General features: G+C 45.2%; 2 protein-coding genes across 2 annotated transcripts in view; one reads left to right on the top strand and one right to left on the bottom strand.

Annotated features, from left to right (window-relative positions):
* Positions 1-3,836: 3,836 nt before the first annotated feature.
* On the bottom strand, positions 3,837-9,417 carry LOC125442505 (atherin-like). The gene is made up of 4 exons (XM_048513873.1): positions 9,324-9,417; positions 7,005-7,645; positions 6,348-6,450; positions 3,837-5,280 (listed from the first exon to the last, which is right to left on the bottom strand). Exons 1-3 carry the CDS (start codon positions 9,415-9,417, stop codon positions 6,433-6,435), a joined length of 753 nt encoding a protein of 250 aa, XP_048369830.1. The 3' UTR covers positions 3,837-5,280; positions 6,348-6,432.
* CLIP1 (CAP-Gly domain containing linker protein 1) overlaps positions 7,454-14,277 on the top strand; it is an 85,022-nt gene continuing 78,198 nt past the window's right edge. Inside the window, exon 1 of the mRNA XM_048513872.1 lies at positions 7,454-7,592. The gene's annotated coding sequence lies outside the window, so the exon portion shown is untranslated. The remainder of the gene's footprint in view (positions 7,593-14,277) is intronic.

Here is a 14,277-nt window from a genome sequence, read left to right as displayed (position 1 = left end):
TGTCTTCTTTCTGCATTTACTTCTTGCCTTTGTCTTCTCTTCAGTTACCATTTGTTTAGTTTTGCATTTGTTCTACAAAACACATTGCTGTGTAGCCATTGCATAGTTCTATGAAGCATAGTGCATTTTTAGCCTTGGTTGTGGGTGTGTTATGAGAAAATCTAGGTGAAATTATGAAAATAACTGACGTGAAGCAAGTGTGATGTGGGAAGCACTGTGAAAGAGACTTTCCCACGCATTTCTGCTGTTGCAACACGTCCCTGGCTGGCACCTCTCCTCCGCTGCCACCCCAGTGACTCCTTGTGAAGACCTGTCTTTATGATCCAAACAGTTCAGCGATGACCTCAGTCCCGCTAAAATACATCATGACTAAGATTTGTTAAAAACAATTGGACTTTAAATCAGTCAGGACAAACTTATCCAGTACTGATTTCCGTAGGGCATGGGTACAGGTAAGTAGAGCTTGGATAGACCAAAATTCTTCCCAGTTTTACACAGAGGCTGTGTTGAGATGGATGACACTTTAACTCGAAACTGGGATGTTTAAAACCTGACTTGTTGCTGGGCTGATTGATACTTTTCCACACCTCCCTTACATATAGGATCCCAGTTATACACCAAATCCGATCACCCAGTAATATAAGAATACAGACACATGGTTAGCAGGAGTTCCCCCCAAAACACACACACACAAACACACGAGAATTCTTCCACTAGCTTTATGTCTGGTTTAGTATCTAGGTTTGTGAAGGCAAAGTAGCTCTGGTAAACCTATACAGTGCAGTCATATGTCATGGGTAACTAGTTATTTTTGAAGGAGTCAGTATGAGGAGGGAAGCCCATGAGCCATGCAACTGTTAAACTGATGTGTCAGAGTGCAGCCATAGTCAAGACATGCTACAGGAGCGGGCCTGAGTTTGGAAACTTGTTGAACTGGTTATATTTATCTTTCTCTAAATTGGTTTTCGGTCCTTAGAAGTGAACCAGCTGTGGCTTGTTGCTCATGAGGAGTTGCCCTTAGTTCATTAGCCTGTTCATTCCTGCATCCCATCCCTAAGAAACTCATGGGCAGAGCAGTTTGGTCTTGGGCCCAGCCCCATCAAACCTCTCAGAGCAGTGCAGCAAATAACCACTGTTCACTTCACCAAGCAGCAAGGCAAGGAAGTATTTGTAAACTGCACAACAGGTTGGTGGGTGAGTTTGTTTTTTCTTGTTTGTAAATCTCCCATTGCAGCCCAGAAGTGGAGGGTTGTGGTGTGGTGGTTAGGGCACTAGCCGAAAAGTTAAGAGGCAACTGCAAGTCTCGATGGACGACCTTGTACAGGCTGAACTATCCTCAAGAGGTTGGTGATAAGGGTACAATGGAGGAGTGGAGAACCACAGAAGCCATAGTGAGCTCTCTGAGAAAGCCAAACTGTTTAGGAAACTTGTTAGAATCCTCGGGGTTAATGGAAAGGGCGGTCATGTGGCAACCAATGTATGGCGACCCTGCAGGTTTCCAAGGGACATTCAGAGGTGATGTGCCAATTCCTGTCTCTGTGTAGCAATTCTGGACTTCCTTGATGGTCTCCCATCCCAGTTCTAAACTGGGCCAACCCTGCTTACCTTCCGAGATCTCACAAAATCAGGCTAGCTTGCCCCCCCCCCCCCCAAGTTAAGGCATTAATATTGTTAAGAGTAGAAATTAAGGTCTGTATGATTGCTAACGAGTCAGAGTGAACTGCTTCCTCTGAGAGTGGTGCTTTTTGCTTCTTGGGCCAGGCCTGCTCCTTGCGCTGGGGGTAAAGCTCCAGTGTTAGCTGAACAGACCTAATTTCTCTTAAGCCTGCTGTGGAGTGGAAGGCATAGTGTTGCCTTATTGCAACAAGCCTGCACTGTGCCTCTGAATTAAGAACTTGGCTGTCGATGCAGCAGCACTTACAAGCACTGCGTTGACTCCAAGAGTGAAAAGAACATCTGCTGGGGATTGCATAATGTCATGTACTCTCCGTTTTGAAATCCGGCCTGCACAGTGTAGCTGCGGCTAATATTTAACAAGCCATGTTAATGTGTTGGACACATATATTTTCTTCCCTATCCAAGACTGTTAATCTCCACAGTGTTCAATCAGTGTATTGGCATGGTGGTTTACTGCTCCTTTTGTGTCAATGAGCTTTGGATACGCACTAGCTTGTAATGTGCTTTTTTTTAAAGCTGACGGAGCTACGACTCAATTGATGGGAGGCTTTGCAAGATGGCCAGTGCTTTTACTGAAAGAGAAAAATAATGGACGGTGGTTAAAAACTCAAGAGAAGGGCACTGGCTATTCAGTTTTCAGAAGCCATGGGTTACGTAAAATCAGGATGTATGAAGCACCTTATATCAGTCTGTCGGTCCATTTAATGCATTGCTGTGTACTCTGCCTCTACTACAGGTACAAAAGTGGACCTTGAGACCTCAGGTGCGCAAAGCAGGTGCTCCGTTACTGAGCTGCAGTCCCTCTTCATGAGTTTTATATGTGTAAACTTTTTTCCATCTTCTACAATACAATTTGGGAGTAAAGAACCTATCTGGGACACATGTAGATTACTAATACTGTTTAAGGGAAACTTATTTGTGTGTACTTTGCCAGCCTTGACACCGGTTATACTGAACTCTCAACTTTTACCAGTAACAGGCAAGGTGTACCACATAGGGCTACCTGCCCTACCTTGGTCTTCAAGTAGTAAAAAACAACCCTCTTATGCTTGTGAAAAGCCTTCAGTAATTTGAGATTGGGTCCAAATAAACCCACATTAATTAATATTTTAACTGTCAAGTTACAGCTGATTTACGGCAACCCCATACAGTATTTAAGGCAAGAGACGCTGGGAGGTAGTTTGCCATTGCCTGCCTCTGCATCACAACCCTGGAATTCCAAATATTAGCCAGAGTCAGAACTGAGCATGTATAACTGGCTCATGATCACCCAGCAAAGTTTCCGGGGCACGAGTGAGGATTTGAACTTGGATTTCCCAAATCCTAGTCCGACACCTTCACCACTCCACCACACTGGCTCTCACCAACTAATATTTATGGATAACTCAAATATAAAGCTAAAACCAAGACATCAGATTCAGGGATATTTATAATAAAGTGGGCACAACTATAAAGGGATGGTATCTACTGTTGATGGTGACTCTCAGTAGTAATTTTTACAGGGCTCAGGGGACCCCCCCTCCCCAAGAAAAAAAACCCTTTCTCATACAATTTGTTCTTTCAACAGAGCTCCCTGGAGATATGAATTAAAATAGTATTGAATGTCTAAGATATTATCTGCTGCTCCAGCAAAATGAAGTACCTAAAAGATACTGAGTTTTTCAGCACATTGAAGTAATTAATGCCAACAAATAATTTGGATGGTGGTGGGTTCAATTTGTTGTCTATTTAATTCCAGTACAGTCCAAATTAAAAATAGGCCAGGGTGGGGAGGAGGCTGAAACATTACAGAATAATCAATCCTCTTATTGTAGAAAAATACAAGAGCTATTTCCACACGATGGACAGTTTTGTCATGGTAGCAGGTGTCGCAGATACAGGTAGGAGAGGCATTCACACTTCCCTATTTCTGTGCTACTTGCCACCCTCCGCCCCCACCCTTCTCCTTTCTTTTCCGCCCCCTCCCATTGTTCTTATGCCTAGACCCCCACACCCCTGTTTCCCATCAATCTCCCCTTCTCCAATAAGCTCCACAGGTCTTGAACTCTTAGCTCTGCCACCTCTGTGGAGAGCACAGCTTTTTAGAGCCCCTTGTGTTTTTTCATACAACAGACTTTATTGCTAGTCGCTCTATAATGGTTAAAGAAGCAGTGCTTGATTCTGACCACATTTCTTTATTTGTGCAATCACACAATAGTATATGCTACAGAAGTCACAATCTGCCAATGGAGGAGTGCTCTGGATAGATCTGAGAAGCATACACATATGCACCCTAATTCTTCCTCCAGCCAGCACAAGATTTTAAAGTGAGTGCTGCAGTGTGGAATTGGCATATGTGTGTATATGAACGAACAGTCCATGCGTACAACAATTTATTTATGGAAGTACAGGATTAAAAGCAGAGGCAGGACATTTGTGTTCCTGTATTGTTTAGTTGAAGTGGTTTACTGGCTGGTCCCTCTCAGTCCTCTGTATTGCTTGCTACTTGTTCTTTCTTTTACACCCCCGAACAATAAAGCCCTTGTTTTTCACAAGATGCCTTAGCAGCTTTTACTGCATTAATTGAAGCTCTGTCCAAAAACAATACCTCTGTGTTCGGAGGGCTTTTTTCATCTTGACACATCTATTACAATTTTATACAACTTTTTCCTCTTTGACTTCCCTGACAGTATTTTTTTAAAAGGGGGAGGAGCAAACTCTGCACATCTACACTCTATCTTACACCAGCTCTGAAAGGAGCCACCTACTTAGGGTGAAGCCAGATGTTACAGCAGAAGCATTCAGCAGTTTTAAAAGTGCTGTCAGGCCACAGCAAGATCCTTCCCCTCACACCTTTTCAAGTGCTCAAACAGCCAGCACTGTTTAAGTGGCCAAATTCCTCTCTAAAATGGTGTTGGTGGCCACCAGTCAGACCTGTGCCCATTGAAACATCTAGTTTGTCTCTCAGCTACTTGGGATGAGAATTGTCTCGTCAACTAAACACTTGATTGATGTTGGTTCTCCCCACCCCTTTGGACCACAAATGGCCAACAAAATACTTATGTGAATATCCAGGCTTGTGAAAACATGTGTGGGCTAGTTGTCGGGGTGGGGTGGGGGGACTCCAGTCTCTCTAAACACCACCCTCCTTAAGCGCTGCCTCCAAAACTCCAAGAATTTCCCAAACTGGACTTGGCCACCCCACTTGTGATTCTGGCTCCTCCAGCTCCACCACATGCAGTCTCTGTTAGCAGAGTCTCTTCGGATGGCCTCAGCACACGTCTGGAATTTTGAAGTATCTCCAGGAAAATGTGCTAAAAGATTTACATCAGACACCAAGAATGCATGTCTACATGGGTGTGAGACATTTTACTGACAATATGTTTAATGAGACAGTGACTACCTGGAAAGGTAAAGCAAATGTTTTTGTCTTCAGGATTACTGTTGGCACAATAAACTTGGGCTGGTACTCGGATGGGAGATCATCAAGGAAGACTAGGGCTACTACGCAAGGATAGCAACGGCAAACCACCTCTGTCCATCTCTTGCCTTGAAAACTCCATTCGGTGGAACTTCACGGGGTGGTCATGAGTGGGTTGCGACTCAGCAGTACACTTTACCTGACTTTAAGCAATAAAGAAAGGTTTGTTTCAGCTATAGTGGCTGGAGTCATTCAACACATAAGTTGGGTCTTTAAAATATGTGGTTGCTTCAAAAGTATGAATGTTTAAAAGCAGCCAGTAATTTAAAATTCTGCAGTTTTTGCTCATCAACAAATTTATGACAAAAATGAAGATTGAAGTAGCATTGGACATATGTATTTATATATTTGTATTTATGTTTTGTATAACTACCTCCTCTTTCTAACTGTAGTACTTTATCCAAAAGCCACACACCAAAGCAGAGAAGGCTTTGTCCATTTGACTAGGAGATATAGAAAGATTGATGGGGAAAGGGGCTCCCTAAACTAGAATTCCCAGTTCCCTGAACTCTTGTGTTAATGAAAGTCTGCAGGGAACCCAGAGGCCAAACAACAAAGAGCCTTGGGGCACTGCAGATTTATTGTTGCATAAGAGTGGTGAGGTTGCTGGATGGAGGTGGGGAACAGAGTTCCCTTCCTATTCACAGGCTTTGTTTGATCAGTGTCAGAGAGGACAGAAAGGAGTTGTGGTTGGTGAATCAATTTGCATAAGGAGCATGAAAACCCAGGGATTTTTTTGGCTGTGTGGCCACTGGTAAAGAACCACTCCCCTTGCTATCAATCATGGTGCTACCCCAATTGTTGCAAGTTGAGATGGCATTTCCAGCTGTTGTATTAAAGTTTTGTTTGAAAAGCATCTCAGTCCTAGTTGGTAATAGGGGATTTATAAGACTAAGGAATCCCACCTAAAGAAAATCATTTGTCCATGAGGAAACTAAATTATATTAATCTCTGAGTGGGAGAGTCATTAACTGATGAAGTAGTTATTCTCTGTGTATTACTGCATGTCGCAACAAGCTTGCTTAAATACCTAAGGTGCCACACTGTATTTTTGCCATTTTATCCCATAGTATGTTAGGAATGGTTTTTAGTATGTTAGTTCGGATATAGGAATTCTTCTTTTAAGTCTCTAAGTTATAGGAATTTTGACAGATGATCCTCCCATCTTACTCTTGTTGTTTTGTCCTGCTTGTGCTGCGTTTATACAAACCATGTTGGGAGTAAAGAAGGGTATCCCCTTGCCTGTTCCAGCAGTTCCAGTCACTTTCCTTCTGTAGACCCATTACGAGATGTGCTTAGGTCTGACTCAGGCACTGTATAAGGAATGAAGCAGAAGAAGGAATAGATGAATATAGGGATGTTAAAAAAGAGTACAGGCACACAAACTAAGGGGTGGGGGTGGAATCCCTATGAAAACAATGTGAATAGGCTTAGTATTACTGGATGTTACTCTACCAAGAAACAAAAGGAAAGTCCAAGGGAGAGGAAATGAAGTTTTATTCAATTTTAATTTGCATTTTATTACATTTCTACACCGCCCCTTCCCTTTTGGCCTTGGGACGGTTAACCACAATTCGTAAGAACAAGATAAAAGATATTATTTCACCATCCTCTCCCTTTTTGTAGGATTTTCCCAGCTCACTGCGAATGGGATATTTTTGCCCTCTTAACAGGTTGGGAACTATAGATGTTGTCTGCTAAGAGGGCAAAAACATCCCATTCACAGTGAGCTGAGAAAATCCTACAAAAAAGGAACATGTGGTGAAAGAGGGGCTAAACGAAAAAACGAGTGGGGACAGCGATAAAGAACTAGACCCCGTTCAGCCTCATCTCTGAGGGGAAAAAATGTCAGGAAAAGAGAGAGCACCTTGAACAGAACAGAAAAATCCGCACGAAAAGCCTCGTCAGGCCTGGATAAGGCGCCACAAGGAACCAGGGATGCAAGAGAGAGAGAGAGGCGAGGGGAGAAGAAGCCCTCTTGGGAACGGGAGAGGGGTTTAGCATATCGGGGGGCATCTCTGAGGCGAGCAAGGCCGGCTCGGGAGGGCGCCTGGCGGCTTTGGAGCAGGCCGAGCCGGGTCTGCGAGGAAACAAAAGCCCGGGCGGCGGGAGCCGAGGAAGGCCGCGACCGAGACTGGGGCCGGCCATTGCGTTTCTGAGGGAAGCGCGGGAACGGATGGCTGCTCAGTCGGGAGGGAGGGAGAAGGAAGGCGAGGATCGGGAAGGCCGGCCACGGCGGGCGGGCGGGCGCCTTCGGGGCCGGGCCGGGGCGTGCTGCAGTCTCCGCCTCCGTCCGTCCCTCCGGGCCCGGAGCCCAGCGCCGACGTCGACGCCTTCTTCCCCTTCCCGCCCCCTGGAAGCCGGGGAGGGACGAGGAAGGAGGCGCCGCCGCCGCCGCCGCCGCAGCCACGGAGGGGAAGACGGAGCCGGCGGCGCTGAGGGACGCCCAGCAGCGGTGAGGGAAGGGCGGGAGGCGCAGCTCGGCTGGACTAGGCCGCGGGGCTCGCCCTCAGGGGGTGTCAAGCCGGGGGGTGGGGGGGGGGGAGAGGACGACGGCGACTGTTGGACGCCCCCCTCCCCGCAGGGTGGGCTGCTCCTTCTCTTCCTTCGGCCACCATTTCTGAGGGGAGGGGACGGAGGACTTGGGGGGGGGGTCGCCTGGGGGGGGAAGGTTTTTTTTCCGGGGGGGGGGTGTCTTGAGGGGGGGGTGCCTGCGCCCCTCCTGCTTTGTGGCCGTGGGCTAAGCCACCTGCGGATGCCCAGATGCTTGGCTAGGTTTTTATTCAGAGGTGTGTGTGTGTGTGGGGGGGGGGAGTTATACCCCTTTTTTTCTTTCGGGGAGCGGGAGGCTGACCTGAGGGGGAACAAATGCTCTGATTAATTTTTTTGTAGTTAAAGGATTTTTATTTGTTTTATATTGCGTGGGGCTGTTCTAGGTGGAGTGACACTTTCCCCCCCCCCCGGGGGGGGAGTTTTCCTACATGGTCCCCTTTATTGTCTGCTGACAGTATCCCTTTTCCACATCACCTTCCCCTGTTCAGAGGCAGGGTGTTCAGAAAGATGTGTTCTGCCATGCTTGTCAAACCCCCCCCCCCCATATCTATTGTCTGCTCAGGTAGAGGCTCTGGGCCCCTATGCTCCCCACCCCACCCCACCCCACCCCAGGTGTTCTTCCTCCTGTGTCAAATGAAATGGGCAGTGTCAGGTGTGTGTGCGTGTGCGTGCTGTGCAACATTCTTTGTTGGGGATAAGATGGATTTGGGTGGGGGAATCTGTACCCCCACTTTTCTGGCTGGGGTATTGTAGGCTATGCCTGCCAGGCATTGGCAGGGGGAATGATACCATCCTTGCTTGCACATGGTTAATGCTGAGTGCAAAAGGAAGATTTGTTGAGGTGGGGGAAAGATTTGCACTTCTGTACCGTGTGTGTGTGTGTGTGGGAGGGGGGGGATTGGACTGTGTCTGCTTTGCCATGCTGGCATGGGAACGTTCCCTAGCCCTGTTTTTTAGGCGATCGTTGAAGGCGATTCGTCTCCAGATATGGTGTGACTTTCTAAGTGGGCTGCAATACTTTGACAAGACGGAGTGAATGGAGTTCCTTGGGGAGGGGGGGTTTGTATTTCGTAGGAAATTTTTGAGGGATCTCCAGTTTGAGTGAGACTCTTGTGTTTGTAGAGGCATACCCATGACTCTCCTGCTGCATTTTGCTGTCTGTGGCAATTGGGATAAAAGTCTGGAAGGGCTGATCGGGGGTCCCTGTGTGCCTGAGCAGACAAGATCAGTCTAGATTAGTCTAGTACAGAAACACTGAAGCCCACACCCACCCCGCTACTTTGGACTAGGGTGACGATCCAATCCTCATTCTTCATGGAAGGGGACTGAAGGAATTTTTTGGGGGAAAGGGTTTCCCAGGCTAAGTGTTTCTCTCCTCATGGTCTGCCAGGTTGAGGGAGGAAGAGGGTCACTGGAGGAGGTGGAGGACCAAGAAAATCTGCCAGCTAATTGAGTCACCCAGACTGTGCTAAGTCATGTGATGTGACATTGCCTAGGGTGACAGCAACCAGTTTGCTGGCAGCGGTTCTGCACAGGCACCCAGAGACTGCAGCTGTCCTCATGGCCAGGGAGTAGCTCGGAGTGCCGTATCCAGACCGCTATGGGGTATAAACAAAGGTGTTTCTCTGCTTACCGCCTTCTGGCACAAAAGCACTTATCAGCTGAGGCAGTGCTGTTTGAACTGGGTGGAGAGATGCAGCAGTCAACTGGTGTGCAGTCTGCTGCATGACATCAGCAGTGGGCGGGAACACTGTTGGCCACAAGGAGCAGAAGAAATCATGACTTCCTACCACGAGCATTAAGAGATTAGGGATGTTCTTGCAGAGCTGTCGAAAATCTCTTTGAGTTTTTCAAGCTAAAGAATCCTGAATTATGTGTACCTTTTATTGCAAGATGGAGGGCGTCCACGCTGCCAGGGTGTATTTTTGTATTATTCCGTGACCACTTAATGCACTTCTTAGTCACAGTTGACTTTTTTGGATTTTCAGTTTCATTTTAAGAGATTGTTCTTATGCTGGGCGTAGGCAGCGTGTATGTAAAGAGCATGTAGTGCGTCACGGAGTTGAATAAGTAGGTAGGGAGGTAAATCAGGAGGCCTCTTCATGTCTGATGTCTGTATTAGAAGCTACTCCGTTGCCTGGGGGTTCAAACTAAAACATTGGCATACCTTCTGTGTTATTGGTGTAGATTTTGCAAGCAAGCCTGTTCGTGCCTTTATCACTAAATTGGGATAATTCCTTTTCTCCAAGCGGAAAGGTTTATGATTGAATAAATTGTGATAAAGTTCAGGTTCTGGCTGAAATTATGTGTTTGAGAAAAGGTGTTTCCATGGTGCTTTAGTGTTATTGTGGCTTTGAAAGGATATGTATCTTCTGGAACCAAAGTGTAGAAAGTAAAACTTGGAAAAATGGGTACCCAGCTTGCAGGGGGTGACTGGGGAAAGCAATGGCAAACTTCCCTGTAAACATAGTCTCCCTAATAAACATCAGGATATGACATTACTCTATGGGTCAGTAATGACTTCCTAGTTCTTGCTCAAGGGACTACCTTTACATTTTATAATAACATCATTACTGTAATCTATGCTTTATTGCTGTCAGATAAGTGGCTACGTGCATGTTTCAGAACTGATCTTACAGACAATGGAAAATTTCAGTAAGAGCCTAGGCTTAATTTCTTTTAAATCATATGCTTCTGCTGTAGAAAAGGATTTCTTGTGTTCATCATATTTTCCTGAACCTTGGAAAGTAGTGGCAAGTTCACCCCTGTTGCTATTACTTTGGGGGGGAGGGGAAAAACCCTTAATATTTATAACAACACTTTCATTTTTAAAATGGAGGAGGGTCTTTTGCACTTGAATGAAACTTACCAGTTCAATTGCTCATTAGGTATGGAGTTAAGAGAATAAATATGGTATTCAAGGAATCTCTGATGAATGTGTTGGTCCCTACCCAGCCCTCGTGATCAGGGCAAGCTTTTGTTTGGACGTGCCTGTGCTTAAAGCCTATCTTAGTTACTGCTAGCTCTTCAGTTCCAGCTTGCGTTTGGTCATGCTTAACCCAGCTGAATAAATACATTGGGAAAGAGGATGAGAGTGATTGGATTTAGGTTTCGTAAAATACCTGGTTGTCAGATCTGGCAAAGAGTTGTGTGGTATTCTGAACTGATGCTTATTTGATATTCTGAAATAGGGTATAAAGTTAGCCTGCTCCTTTCTGTCCTCAGGTGCGTAGGCTTAATGTAACTAAATTAATTCTGTGTTTTATCTCCTGCATGCAATTAATTTAATCACAGCTGTGTTCAGTGGAAGAGGTTTGATTTGTCCTTTCCTCTTTCCTCACAGTACAATCCCTATGCTACAGTATATTTTCTACTCGTATTTGCATGAGCAGAGCTCTTTCAAATGTATTCAGGCCCTAGTTTTTAAATGAAGACATGCCACATCAAGCTTGCATGAATAGAGCCCGCAGTATCTCAAGTGACAGGTCGACTAAGCATTGACACATGGGCCTACCTCTGAGCAGCCATGCATAGAGTTCTGTTCTTCACCCCATTCCAGAAATGTTGGTGATTCATTGCATTTCCCAATCAGTGGTAAAGCAGGTCTTGTAACTCCTAATGATATCAGCATGTTAAATGGCAAAACAGTGGGAATGGCCATTCCTCTGTCATGACTCAGATTCTTTCCTTTGTTGTTCTTCATCCCGCAAACAAGAAAAAGAACCTCAAAAGCAACTAAGTTATGTTGTCTCTTCGCACTGTATGCAATAGTAGACTGCTTCAATGTTATGTGGTCTGCCTTTCCCCCCGCCAAATGTTCCCAGTCTCTGTGGTCCATTGATGCTTGTGAAATGTACAGGATTGCATGCTTAAGATCTGTCAACAGCTAAAGGCACAATTAACTGGTGTCAAGTGGTACTCCATACTCCATACTCTTACATAAGAATGTTGTGATGCCTTGCTGAAGCATCCCTGATCCATCATCCTTTGCGATCAGCAGCTGTGCTAGGCTGTCCTCCACCTTCTTCCTGTCATCAAAGTTCACTGCTTTCTTTCTTCTCTCTTGTCCTGGTAACTCCCTCTTTAAAACCCTGGTTTAAATTCTTATCAGTATTGTTAGAATAAAAAGGAAATCCTCCAGCACGCAAGATATTACCTGCCTTTGTTTTTATATCTTTGGCATTGCAGTGGGGAATATTTGCATGAACGTATTTCCTTATATCCTTGGGAGCAGCAGTGGTGTAGGAGGTTAAGAGCTCGTGTATCTAATCTGGAGAACCGGGTTTGATTCCCAGCTCTGCCGCCTGAGCTGTGGAGGGTTATCTGGGGAATTCAGATTAGCCTGTACACTCCCACACACACCGGCTGGGTGACCTTGGGCTAGTCACAGCTTCTTGGAGCTCTCTCTCCCCACCTACCTCACAGGGTGTTTGTTGTGAGGGGGGAAGGGCAAGGAGATTGTAAGCCCCTTTGAGTCTCCTGCAGGAGAGAAAGGGGGGATATAAATCCAAACTCTTCTTCTTCTTCTTAACATGTTTCCAGCTTCCTCAGCTGAATAATTTTTTTCTGGCATTTAAATGAAGTGTGTTTAAATAACACATTGGTGGGTGATCTCAGCTTTCCTGAGGAATATTTTGAGCTGCTAGGGCAGTTAAGTGTGCACCACCAATCTTTAGCATTAGAATAAGACCCATTCTTCATGCTGGTTATATCCAGGTTTCAACTGAAGGGAGCAGAGCAGAAAGAAATCACAAAGATGAAGAACACCAGTTGGAAGTATTTTTCTGCTGTTTCTCCATCCCTGTTGGGACTCTAGTGGCGAAAGATCCTAATTGAACTACATTTGTAGATTCTGAGAAGAGACTAGAACGTTGGATAGAACTTTGGTTCTAGTTTCCAGCCTCCCATAGAATCACAGAATTGGAAGTGACCCCAAGGGCCATCAAGTCCAACCCCTTGCAATGCAGGAACATACAATCAAAGCACTCCTGACAGATGGCCATCGAACCTCTGTTTAAAAACCTCCAAAGAAGGAGACTTCACCACACTCTGAGGTTGTACATTCCACTGTCGAACAGCCCGTACTGTCAGAAAGTTTTTTCTGATGTTTTCCTGATGTTTCATGAAGCTCAGTAGGTGATCTTGGGCAAGTTACTTGCTTTTAGCTATCAAAGATCTATTATGGAATTAAATACCAGCTGGCTTAGCTCTTTGGAGGAAGCCTGATGTCCAAGGGTAATAAACAAATATGTTATAGCATCTGTAGATGTTGCAGACAATATGTATTGTTCTGATAAGCAATAAATATGCACAAGTAAATTGAATTGAAGTGTTAAGAGTTCATACATTACTTTTTGCAAACTGTTGACTTTTAAAAATATCTGTTCTTTGCCTCCTTGTTAGTTAAATGTAGGAACTTTCTCAGTTTGCCAGGAACTCTTTTGATACAGTGCACAGATTACTCATAGACCCAAAGTTAGCCTTCTCTAGCTATTCACAGGCCCATAATCAATTTCTGTATTTGGTTCAAAATAGTTTAGTCATGCCATTATTTAGTTTTGGTTTTTTTAAAAAAAAAACCAAACTGGAGCCAACATCAATTGTTGAATTTTCTGAAACTGCCATTCTGCTATGGAGATGGCTCATGGGAGCGTTGGGAAATGGGTCGTTCACTTTGGATGAGCAGAAAAGCTTTAAAAATAATTCTTTGGCCAAACTTTTTATCCATATTTCAACCAAACTTTTAACTTCAAGGTTAGGCTACTTATCATATAGTCATGTTCTTTCTCTGTGAAATGTCAGGCTGTCAACCGTATGTTTCTTCCGTGTTCATTTACATTTGTGCGCCTGAGTAGTCAGAAGGCATTGGTGGTCCATAGTTAGGGTTGCCAACTCTGGGCTGGGAAATTCCAGGAGATTTGGTGGTGGAGCCTGGAGAAGGTAGGGTTTTGGGAGGAACTTCAACAGAGTAGAATGCCTTAGAGCAGGGGTGTCCAACTCTGGCGCTTCAGATGTTCATGGACTACAATTCCCATCAGCCCCTGCTGGCATGGCCAATTGGCCATGCCAGCAGGGGCTGATGGGAAGTGTAGTCCATGAACATCTGAAGCACCAGAGTTGGACATCTCTGCCTTATAGCCATTTTCTCCAGTGGAACTGATATCTGCAGTCTGGAGTTAGGTCATAATTCCTAAGATTGTGAGGCTACGCCTGGTGGTTAGCAGTCCTAGTCCATAAATACATTTACCCCAGTAGTCCTAGGGAGGAAGCTTAAAGCGGAAGAATCATATTCCTTGCAGCTCTCCCTAATGAAATTTTAGCAAAGCACCCCTAAAAGGCAAAATTAGGGGCCAAACATGAACACTAATTTACCTGCAAAGCATACCAGAAAATGGTGGCCATTTCTGATACATAGGGACTGTTGGTGTGGGGGTGGGGTGGACAACATATCATGATGGGGTGTTACTGTCCACAAAACTGTTTGTAGGGCACTACAGGGGAAGAGAAGGCTTTGTGATGCATTTCAGAGTTGAACCTTGCTATAAATAGTCAAACCTGTGTCTCCAATAGATCCAGAAAAGGTTGAA

Source organism: Sphaerodactylus townsendi, linkage group LG13 (assembly GCF_021028975.2).
Source record: "Sphaerodactylus townsendi isolate TG3544 linkage group LG13, MPM_Stown_v2.3, whole genome shotgun sequence".
NCBI classification, from domain to species: Eukaryota; Metazoa; Chordata; class Lepidosauria; order Squamata; family Sphaerodactylidae; genus Sphaerodactylus; species Sphaerodactylus townsendi.
This window is presented reverse-complemented; position numbering and strand designations above follow the sequence as displayed.